Below are 12064 nucleotides of genomic sequence, written 5' to 3' on the forward strand. Positions count from 1 at the left end.
AACATTTTCATATTGAAGCCTTAATAATTGTTCCATTCAACCTGCACCGATCTTTGCACAAATTATTTTGCAAAAAGCTGATGCTTCTAATGTTAACTAACATTGGTGTGATGCCTGCAGGGCACTGTCAGGCAAGGAGAACTTATGATATAATGTAGTAATTTGATAAAACTTGTTGCAGACTTGAGAGAGAATCAATTCCAACAGAACCGGAGAGAACTGTAATTTTCCCTTTGCAGACAGTTTGTGCAGTTCCGTTTCAGCTCACAGAATTAATCTTGTTGTTTATAAAGTAAGGTTGAATGGTTTTTAGTGTAGTTTCCTAAGAAAATGAGGCATATGTGATCACGCCATCTGTGAACACCTTCCCTGCACTCCTAACAGCTACCACCTTCAGAGACAATTGCAACCCAGTTTGAAAGAACCTATAAGTCTCAAAGAGACTAAATTGCTAAAAGCTTTTTGCCCAGGTATCTGGGCAGGGCAAAGATACCTAAATTAGTACTCCCTGTCATGCAAAGGCAGGAAGAATTCATCTGTTAAACAGTCTGTTTGGCAGAAGCCAGCAGTCCCATCAGCAGGAACCAGTCACGATACCTCTTACCTTTTGTCTCATGCAGCTGTGGCAAAGAGCCCAGTGAAAATGAATTGTTTTGAAAAGGAGGACATACACATCAAAGGACACAAATCTCTGGGGAAGCAGAGTGTTTACAAAATTATTTGGTTTTAGCTATTCTTTGAACTTCTAATTTTACTCTACAAAGATAACAAAATTTCATTCCGGTGCTTCTATAAAAGGTTAATTTGAAAGAACAGTAGCTGAACCCTGCCAAAACCATCAAAATACCACATTATTTTAATTTACAGATGTAATAAAATCAGGAGTGGTAGACAGCTTGTTAAGGAGAATGCACATCTTGGGAATATTAAGCTGAGGTGTTTCCCTGAGAACTTACTCCAATTTTGAGTACTGATTAGAGTAAATGTTAAGTTAATGCAAACCAGGCTTCGTTCTTAATTGATCCAGACAGAACCCAGTCCTACCTAGAAGTTTATGTCCACACATTAAATAGTAGGTTAAAGAGCCCGTACTTAAAAGAAGAAATTTGTTAATTCCATGTCTTCTAGAAAGGTTGCATTTTGCAGTATTTTCAGTTTTATTGATTATTCTGAACAGTTGTAGAGACCAAGTAAGTTATTTGTATTGCATCAAGTAGTTTTCTATTATATGTGAACAAAGGTTTGTGTTCTGTGGCTGCCACAGTCATTAGTGAGAGAAAGAATAAATAAAAGGAGAGATACGGAGTCATGAGTGAAAATTGTTACTCCTTGAGCAGGCTGCTTTGTATTGTCTGGGCAGGCTTTGACAACATCAAGCTCTCTGAATGTAGCAAATATTATCTTCCTTGAAATGATGATACAGATGCCATGTCCGTCACTGGATCCTTCAGATGCTGTGTCTCCTGCCACTCTGTATGACTTTGAGTACGTTGGAAAGGTCAAAACTTTTCGTAATCAATTCCATTAGGTCCTCATCGCTTTCCACACCATTGATAAATTCTTCTAAAGTCAGTTCCCCTAAAAGGAAATCAGATACTCCTTAGGAACCGAGGAACCCAGCAGTCACTCTCAGCCCAACACAAGGCCATTCATGCCAGATTGAATCCCTCAAGAAGGTTCCCCATTCTCTAATTTTCTATTGTTTTCCCACTTTGCATTAGATCCTAGAAATCAAACTCGCTTTTTTTCTCTTAAAAGAGATCAAACACACCTTTCACAGAAGTCTAAGACAACTGTAAATGCTTAGTATCTGTGGTGACAGAAATGTGTGAAAAAGGGCACTAATGAAGCCTGTATCAAGGCTGAATTTAGCTGCATGGACCAATTCTTACTGAGCTAGCTGGAATTTATCTTATAGCTGGTTTTAACAGAGATTAGGGTGTGATTTGCTGAGGATTACCAGGGATACTCCCTGTGTTGACTACTAGGATTATTTAGAGCCACAATAAGATGTAGTTAAAAAAAAAATGGTTAAGTGGTTTGATGAGATAAATTCTTCCAAGCAAATGAAATGGTCATTTAGCACATGATTTTTTTGGCTCATGTCAAAGTCAGGTAATACCTTGGAAGTTGCATGACAGCTATAAAATATGTTTTATGGAAGAGCATTCTTCCTCTTTTCCTGCTCTTCCCTGTCAGCAAAGGCAAAGGCCAGTCCTAGGCATGTGGCCGCTCACATGGTACACAGGAGTGTACACAATTCCCTAGTTAGAAGTTATTCCAGTGATACTGTTTTGTTTTTTTTTTTTTTCTCTGAAAGGGGAAACAGAGCCTAGTTTAATAGGAAGAGCTTGATTCTTTCCTCTGAGAACGGTTTAAAGTTTCTTGTTAAAATCACAAGTGATTTCTCACTGAAATAAGAAATGACAAGGGGCCAGGCAGAGAAGAAGATAGCTGAATGACATAAAGCCCCGGGGTGCAGAGGAGCAACAATTCAAGTCTCATGCACTTCTGGTGAATGCTTAGCTGGATGACTTTTGGCTATTTTTGGATTTAAGTACTCCCTGGAGTTTTTTTATGTTTTGTTTTTTTTTGTTTCTGGCAACCTTGTAAACTTCATCTGATGTGAAAAAGGAAAATGATCAGCATTTGAAAAATGTGAAAACCACTTTCTACCCATGGGCAGTAAAGGCTGCTTCCTCTTTAGTCATACGGGTCCTCACTGCACTCATGAGCAGGCTCAGGTAGACACTATTAAAATTGGAAAGATGACATTTGACAAAAGTCCTAGGCTTCAGTGAGAGGAGTGAGACCCTCTCAAGGGGCTGGCGTGCAGTGCCCTGAGGATGTTCGCACCTCCTCTTTCAACTCCAATGCCCTTGTATAGCCATCCTGGGAGAACAGACTAAACAAGCCATCTCTGTACATTTGTCTGTGTCCTCCTGCTTTGCCACTCATCCGCTCACTTCCTCTGATCTCTTCTCCTATCCCAGGCACTCCTTTTCCATCTCCTTCCCTCTGTATGGCCTTTGGCTGAGGTCTTTGGTTGGGTGGCAGTCCTGGACTCATCAGATGGACACACTGCATCATTTTTCTGCTTATGCAGGTCAACTGATCTTGAATTCCCTCCTCTTGAGCCTTGGCTATATATTTCAAAGTACCAAAACCAGCATGCAAGCATACAAAACCCACTGCAGTTACCAGTGAGATGTGGTTCTGCTGTCATGCCCAGACTCACTGTGACCATGATGGGTCTCAGATTTCCATAAGCTAATGAAAATAAATTGCAAAGCCATCAGGAGAGTTGTTTTAAGAATTGTTCCCTACAACCATGGGATTATTTCTTGTATTTTATTGTGAGGAAAGACATTGCAACTTATTTGTCTATTTGCCCTTTTCTTTAATAAGTTACAAGGAGGTAGCATAGTTTAATCTAAACTTGGTAAAACTTGTCCCATTCCTCCGGTGGAGCTAGTCCTGCTGCTTTGCAGCCATTAAAAAAACCAAACCTAAATATGGAAAGTAATTTGAAATGGGGGTATTAGGAAAGTAATTCTGAATAATTCATGTTCTGTCATTTCATTGCTAAAATATAAGACATGAAAGTTATTTTTTCAGCTGATGGTCTAGCTCAGATACAATTATTACTTGCAGTAAACATATGGTCAAAGCAGGGGCCAAAGTATGAATAATCATAGAATTTGGGTTAGATTCTTGAATATGACTGTATGTTATTTGGAGTCCTTTGGTAATTTGTCTTCACCCAAAAGATAGGCCAAGCAGATGGGGAAAAAATCCTCTACAAGTTATTCCCATACATCACAAGATCACTGTTTATACTTTGATTATATATCAAAAGCAGCTTTTTAAAAAGTAACCTTAATACACCAAGTAAGACCAAAAAAAAAAGAACAAAAAAATTTCCTGGCTAGGATCTGATTTTGCTCTGCAATGCTTTCCTAATATTCCTAATTTGTTGACGATTGCAGTAATTGATGTGAAACATAATAGCCAGTGGAAGGAGGATCTTCATGATTAGAAATATGAGGGAAGACATTCACATGTGACAAGTTTTCTATTAGAAACAACTCTGAAGCAGTGAATTAAAGTTTTAGTTTCCAAATGCAAATCCAATTGGCTTAATCTAGCGATCTTGAGAAAAAGCAGTAGCATGTGTCTTAGCATGTGTTAACAATCAGACTTCAAGGGACATCCAATATGCTGTCCAACCTTTAGAACATGCTAGAGCATGTGCAACCATGCATCTTAATTGGTTTTCTTATCCATTTTAGATAGATTAAGCCAACACAAATATATTAAAAAAATACCTGGATCACACTTTCATTTTGCTGTGCAACCAGAGCACTGGCATTTTGGATGAACAGTGCAAGACCTCCACGTTTTAGCCCCTACTGCATGGAATTCCTGTGTCAGCTTAATGGAGTCAGTTGATTTACACTTCACTGTACAGCTGAAGTAATATGGGTAAAGAAGAACAAATTCAGGCTTTCAGTTCATCTAAAAGTCAGTTCTTCAGTAGTGTGTTCAACTCCCCTCTTGATCCCATATTTCCTTATGGGGGACAATCCCTGCCGATGCCAAGAAAACTTAGATTCTTACCATCATTGTTCACATCTATCTTCTGAAATATCATGTCTGTGAACTCTTCAGCAGACATGTTGGTGTGGCCATTAATAGCCTGGATAGCCTGAAGGAAGAAATGAAGAAAGTTCTTTAAGACTTTGTTCCATCAAGTTGTAAAAACAATACACTGGCAACCGCAGTAATTGCGATGCAGCTCTTTAATTCACCAACCCTTCCAAAAATTGCTAAATAAATAGCTATTTCAAGTAAATCTTCAGTAATGAGGATTGGAAATTTAATTAACATCACACAGCCTGAAGATTACAGACTAATTCGCATATCTCTGAAGGTCTTCTGAAACCATGTGGCACCTCTGCTCTGCAATACACTTTAGATTCCACACACAGAGAGTCCTGTGTCTTTGGAGAGTGTCCTGTGGTCTGTGTGATTTAAATATAGTATTATTTTTCACAGCTGAAAGCACATGAGCAGAAAGCCTAAGTCATTTTTCTATTAAGACATGTTTAACTTACGAAACACATATAAAGTCAGACCAGCAGTCCTGGAAGTTGGCAGAATTTACTTGTTCTCCAAAGAAATTAAGAAAACCAGAAGTCTCCCCTCTACTTTTTCTGTGGAAAAGGGACCCAGTATTTGGAGTAAAAATATACATGAACATTTTTGCAAAATTGTATCCTATTCACTGAGACAGTAGTTTTTGCATTTTGGTGATCATTCGGGTTAATAAAATAGGAGCCTATATGTTAATAGCCAGTGGTCCAGAAGCAACAAGCATACGTTTACAGAGTTGGACTCAAACTGATATCACAATTAGTAAGTGACTGGGAAAAGACATACATATATATATATATAAACAGACATACATATATGCTCTATAATGGGTATACTATAAGATTTGTTTTTCTACACCTGAATTATCTTGAGATGAACTGTGCTGTGTAAGATAGTTCACTGTGTGTGCTACTTGTTTCCTTCAGTATTCCTGATATTATTTTAGAATTCATTGTATTTAAATAAAACGTAAATTAAACCTATTCAGCACTGATGTGGAATTCTTGACCTTCACTGTCGTTATCTTACTTCACACAAACAAGTTCAAAAAGGCAGCAAGAATTTTACAAAAATACATACATAAACTCATTTGTATTACTAATTCATACTTCAGATACTTCTGGTGTTTTGTATGTCTGATCCTGATGTGGTCTTCAGAAGAAGGTTGTACCTCTGCCACAGTTAAATTTGTTGTAGTGCTAAGAGTAAAGCAGTGGTTCATTAAGTACTTAAATCACTGAGAACCGCAGAATCACCCTACGTAATAAAATAAAATAACTGGGCTGTTACAAGGCACTGAGAGGGCGCATGGTTGTCTGGAAGGAATTTTGATGGTTGGTAATGATCTGCTGGTCCAAAGTCTGCACAGCTGTAGGGTCATATGAAGTTTTAACAGGACTTCTGTGATTTAAATGAATGTCTCAGATATGACATATCTTTTTGGACAAGTCCTTGTTTACTGATGCTTAGTATAAGCAGGGCCTTTAATGGCTGTGAGCCTGTATTTTGAATTTTATTTAGAGCCCACTGATTTTAACCTAGCCTAGGTCAAATGACTTGGGCAGTTTTAAGTTAAAGTTCTCATATTGTAAAAGAGAAGAAAATACACAAAGGTTTAAACTGGTTTTAAAACCAGGTAAGTTAAAAAAGAAATCTCCTTTACATTAAAAAGATTTTAATTCTCTTTTGGGATAAAGCCCAAGACAAAACACAGTTGCCTCATTGCCTCTGTGTGAAAAATGATGGAGAATATCTGCAAAAGAAAGGCATCATTAGTCTTAAACGAGGAGAAATCTGGGAGATGCAGCCTCTCCTTCTGCCTTTAGAAAGCTGCTTTTTAGACGGTGATGCATCAGCTTTATTTGTTTGACCTCATGGCTCCATCTGGCTCCAGTTCCTTTTAATTTGGGCAGCAGGTCTCTAACAGCGACTAGTCAGGCACCAGCAGTAACACAGAATCCAGGCAAAGTACGTTCCTTGTTTATTATGACATTAAATCCCTATTTAGATTTTATGCTCCCTGCAGCAAAACCTTGACCTGTAATGAGTCCTGTACATTTAGGGAGCAGCATTAAGTCATTTGTATCTTCAAGGAACCCTATAATATCTTTTGGATGAAAGCAGCTACTGAAGTGTAAAATATTATTTCACTAGAGCAAGTTGAAAAACACAGAAATAATTTTAAAGAAAGAATTATACTGCTAGGTTTGAAAGGGACCCATTTTCTGCAAAATTTTTACAATATTTGTATCCAAATGTCACTGCATGATTTAATGATAAAATTAATTTTCCCCAATGTAATTTTAAAATAGGGGTAATGGCATTTAGAGTAAACAAATCTAAAAGCCTTTCAAAAAATTGAAGTATTGGAATATTTTGGTGAAATATATATTGTTTCCTGCAGCAAGTTCAGTTTGGGAAGCCAGTGTTCTGCAATAGACTGGCACAAACACTTGTAACCAGCTGTTCTATTCTTTATGCTGCTTCAGTTCTTCCCTGCCTTATAGTATAGTTTATCACAATAATGTCTCTACTGTTTCTATACTTTTTCACTTTCAGTAAAGCATTATATCTGTAGAACTATGATTTAAAGTAAAATACTACTTAGATATGTCTACCTCAATAAGCAAGAAACTAATGGCAGGAGTGTCGCTGGCTGGAACAATTCTAGTTTTACAACTGTAAATCGTTAGGTAAAGTACAGACAATTCATTTACAACACATGATGAAGCCACTGTTTCAGGAGCAATGCACTATGTCAAATGCTCTTGCTATTGGTCATAACTTTCTTACCGTGAATATGCTTAATAGTTCTTTTTTGTCAATACATCCGTTTCCATCAGCATCGTATAGCTTAAAATACCATTTCAATTTTTGGTCAATTTTTCCTCGTATAACCAAATTTATTGCAGCTATGAACTCCAAGAAGTCTATAAATCCATCCTAAAAGAGAGAGAAAGAGAGAGAGAGGAAACAACCCTATTTAACAACATTGGTTTTCTGTTCATTCTGGCAATTTCACAGAAACAGGTCATCGAATTTGCTGTAATGCGCACTGATTTATAAAGCACCTTAACATAGAAATCTCCTGTGGTGTGTAAAAAGGATGCACTCAACTGGAAGCACTATAGGAAGGGGCGTTAGCACAGACGGTTTTGTTCTCCCCTGAAAGCTAGGAGCAGTAGGGGTGGGGGGCATATCTGTCCTAAGCAATCGTTATTGACATTTTTTGAGGAGAAAAGAAACAGTTTTGTGGCAGGCTTCCACATGTGAGAAAGAGGAGTCTGGGATATCTGGTTTGGTACTAACAAGATGTCTACAGCGGAGTTGCTTATATTCATATGGGTACTGCACAACTACGGATGATTCGCAGTACAACAGAGCTGCTCCAGGTGTTATTCATCTGAGAGATGATGTAGTAAGTGTTGTACATGGTAACCAATAACCTGGCACGAACTCCAGATACTGTATTTTTTCCATATAAACATCAGGTCTCCGACTAATACATTTTGCACAGGACATAAAGCCTTCAAGTTGTAAACTAGTTTCTAAATAGTGAGGATTGGGGGATATTCATAGGGAAAGAGCATTTCAGATCTATTTAATTCCATATTTTCTGCTTTCTAGAAGCTAGTGATGGAAACCTGTCAAGGATAGGCCTCCATGGTCAGGTGGTCTAAGCCACTGTGAGGGTTCCTCTGTTTCTGTAAAAATATGGCGGGGAGAGAAAAAACAGTTTCTGAATTTGGAGAGTACTTGCTCCAACTGTTTCTCGTGTGCATATAAAAAGAATTAACAGCTGTTAAATTTAATCTTGTGATCTTTACGTTGGTCAGAATCCAATTGCTTGGAAAACCTTGGAAATACTCTTATCAGTTTCAGATGGCCTGTGACTGAGAAGAGAAGGTTGAATGAGTATCTAGTAGGTTTAGCACGCTACTTATTGTCATACAGCAACAGAAGTCTTGCCAGTTGAGGTTTTGCAACCAGCAGGCATTAATTTGCCCTCAAGACTCTACTAGACTGAAGGAAAAGGAGTCCTGTAAAGGTGCGGTGCGACTCATTGCCATACTTCTAGCGCTTGTTTTGACTTCTGTGCAAGGCTGTTTGGCAGAGTGGCACCTAAGAGGTAAATCCGACGTTTCAAACACACTTGGTTCGATGTACATGCCGAAATGGTGTGTGCATAACTTGTGCAGACTGACCATTGCTTCACAGACTCTTTGTGCAGGTTCTGCTGTGGCTGCTGGATTTTCTGCGACTGCAATCACAGCAAACTCAGCAAAGGCAAAGACAGTTCAACCACTGTTCGGGATTAAATGAAATTTGGCAGTAACTGCATGTAGTTTTCAAACAAGATTAGTCCCAGTATTAAAAACAGATGCTTTACCAAAAAATGACACATCATGTACCACAAACTTTGTGCTTCTTTTTGGCACACCAGCTTGAATTTCAATTTTTGCCAGTATTATTTCAAGAAGCATCTCATCAAGTATTTTACTGGAGGCCAGCATTTATTTTACTGATTACATTTCCATCATCTGATTTGATAGATCTATTAAGAATGTGGTTAGATGCATTTCACATTGCTGCTTTTTTATTGCATTTCATACTACTTGTTGAAACTACAGATTAATTTTAGGATTGCTGGATGTCCATGATGAGATTAGTTTTCTTCTTTTGCCCTCACATTTCACTTGGGGATTTTGGAAAATAGTTGTTTTTTTTTCATCCTATGTTTTGGTATCACTGTTGTTGCTCTGACAAAATATCAGAAGTTTGGAAAATGTAATAATCAACTTAACGTGTTCAGGCATGTAATTCTGATCTCGTGCATCATTTGGCCTGCCCTGAGCGGGACGGGAGTGAAGACCAAGGTCAAGAAACTCCCACCTCTGAAAAACACCTAAGGGAAATTGTAGTTGCCAGGAAAGCCGCAGATACATTCTGTAGACATGCAAAGACCACCAGTGAGATGTTAACCTCAGCAGCCAGTGCACCAGGAACAGAAATACTGAGAAGGCAGACATGTTTATCTGCATGATGTGGAAGCAGAAGCATTGCACAAAAGCATTGATGAGAAATGTATGGTTTTTCCTTTCTACATCAAAAGACATATATTGTAGGTAGAAAAAAACCAACACGTTTATGTGATGCAGAAGGCTATGGTGATGTTGTTACACATATACAGAGCTTTCTCAGATAAAGAGAAATACTGCGCTTTTTACAGTAGCATCCAAGAGACTCAGAATAGGACATTAAATAATGAAAAAAATCGTAACAGTAACCTATGAAGATCATCCTGTGGTTCTGTGAGTACAACAAATAATACAATAAATGTGTTACGATGTTATTAAAAGAATACTGCTGTGCTGATTTACCCATCTGCTGCTCTATAACTATTCACAATACAAGTATCTAGGTAGGTCCTTACATATCTCCGGGCTCTGTAAAACTTCACTCTGTGCGGTGCACACAGTGAAGTATCTCTTGCTCATTAGGAAGTCAGTAATTCACAAGCAAAGAGCTGTCATAAAAATAGTAAAATAAATGATAATAAAATAAAATAAAATAAAATAAAATAAAATAAAATAAAATAAAATAAAATAAAAAGAAACAAAACAACCAACAACATAATAAGCAGAGATGAATACTGGTGGTGGGAGATATAAATAGTTTACTTCTGGTGCTTTATTCTGTTATTCCAAAGGCCAAATTTCTATTATTTCTATTCAATTGAGTTAATGCTAGTGAAACCTGCTTATTTGGCAGCTTAGGGTACAGGACAGATTTGGGTGACGGATGCATTTCTTGTGTGTGAAGGCTTATTTTCCATGTCTCTGGTGCTGGCCATGCCTTCCTTGGCTGCAGCGCAATTACACTGGGATACCGTGGGTGCTTGGAGGTGGGGTGAAGTCTTGTTCCGTTCCCTGCCAGGGTGTGCGGATCCAGTTGGGGTGAGCACACAGGGATATGGTGTAAAACAGGGTGGGGGGCAGAAATCTCCTCATGCAATTCTGAGGAGTGTGTCAGAGAGACACCCCAAAAAATGGGTTCAAAACTTCTTTTACATGCCCGAAAGTCTTACAGATGTTCTGCTTAGCATAGTAGACTTAATAAAAATATATACTTTTTTTTAGTCTCTGTTATGGCTTGACCAGATGAACTAGAAGCTTAAGGACGCGTTATGGTTGTGCATGTTTTTGTAACTTGCTTTGCATTCACCGATGAGTGATTTTTATTTTTTTAAGCCGCTTGGAACAGTTTGATTCGCAAAACAAAGACAAAAGAAGGCTCTGAAACTGGAAGGAGAATTTGCTGATGATATAAAACTGATCTTCATGGCCCCAGGGGCACCAGCAGCCCTGACTGCCCCTGCTCAGGGCCCAGGCCCTATTTCAGTTGTTCGTTAGTTACTAGATCTCCTGAGGAGAAAGCAACTTAATCTTATCTTTCTCATGAGGTGTTTTGGCTTCAGAATGTCAACCTGCGTGTGGTTGCTGGTGGCTGCTCACTTTTGTTCAGTGAGGAGGGGGATGCGTGTCCTGCGAGGGCAAAGTCGGGCCAGGAGGGACTGCAGCATTACGCAACGCCCATTAATACCCCAGCCCCGGAGCCGTAGGAGGGTATTACCTGTCGGTTCCCAGAACAGCGTTGCTAATCTTCACAGCTTCTTAAAAAAACTCTTACAGCTTCAAACTATTTGGATATGGATTAAAAAATAATTGACTTGTCAGCTGCGAGTACACAGCTGATCTCAAATGGCACGGTAACTCAAGGTTCGGCCAGAGCGATCTGAACTTGGCGTTTTGGCTGTCTGGCTCTTACGTGATGGCAATTTTCTACCCCTGTGGATGCAGTGCCACCGGGACAGTGAGCCAGCCATCTGCCACAGCACACTGCGGCTGTGCCTGTGGAAAGGGCAGAGAAAACTCTACGATGAGTGAACGCATCGTCTTAACTTGCGGCGTTCTTAACTTACTGAGGACTCTACTAAGAGTTGATACACAATAAGCAGTGTCTTTCTTTCAGATTTGCTCCTGAAAAATCTCTAAACTCAACCTGACACCAGGAGACTAGCTCAACAGGCTTTAACAGGATTAACAAGTGTGCAAATATAGACGATCTAGGTATTTCAAACCTAGGGCTTTAGGACATTAAGCCACCTTCCCGCCCCACCCCCTGTCTTTCAGAATACTACTTAAACCTCATAAGGCAGAGGGAGGAGGCGCAGGTCAAACAGCAGATTACAACAGCTCAGAATAACTGTGAAATTTATAGCTAATCCTATGTGCTTCTCTCTTTCTCTATAGACCCCATTTCAAATATAGTGCTGCTTTCTCCGCCCTCAGAAACCTAAAGGAGAATTGCAATCCATTTCATCTTCCACCATTTCCTTGCTTTCTTT

General features: G+C 38.9%; 1 protein-coding gene across 1 annotated transcript in view; it reads right to left on the minus strand.

Moving 5' to 3' along the window:
- Positions 1–1447: 1447 nt before the first annotated feature.
- Positions 1448–12064, minus strand: part of GUCA1C (guanylate cyclase activator 1C) — a gene marked incomplete at both ends in the record, with an annotated part of 35779 nt that continues 25162 nt past the window's right edge. The window contains 3 exons of the mRNA XM_082498441.1: positions 1448–1578; positions 4621–4708; positions 7450–7599. Of these exons, the coding sequence (XP_082354567.1) occupies positions 1448–1578; positions 4621–4708; positions 7450–7599 (369 nt within the window). The remainder of the gene's footprint in view (positions 1579–4620; positions 4709–7449; positions 7600–12064) is intronic.

The sequence above is a fragment of the Vanellus vanellus genome, assembly GCF_965231255.1.
Source record: "Vanellus vanellus genome assembly, chromosome: 1".
NCBI lineage: Eukaryota > Metazoa > Chordata > Aves > Charadriiformes > Charadriidae > Vanellus > Vanellus vanellus.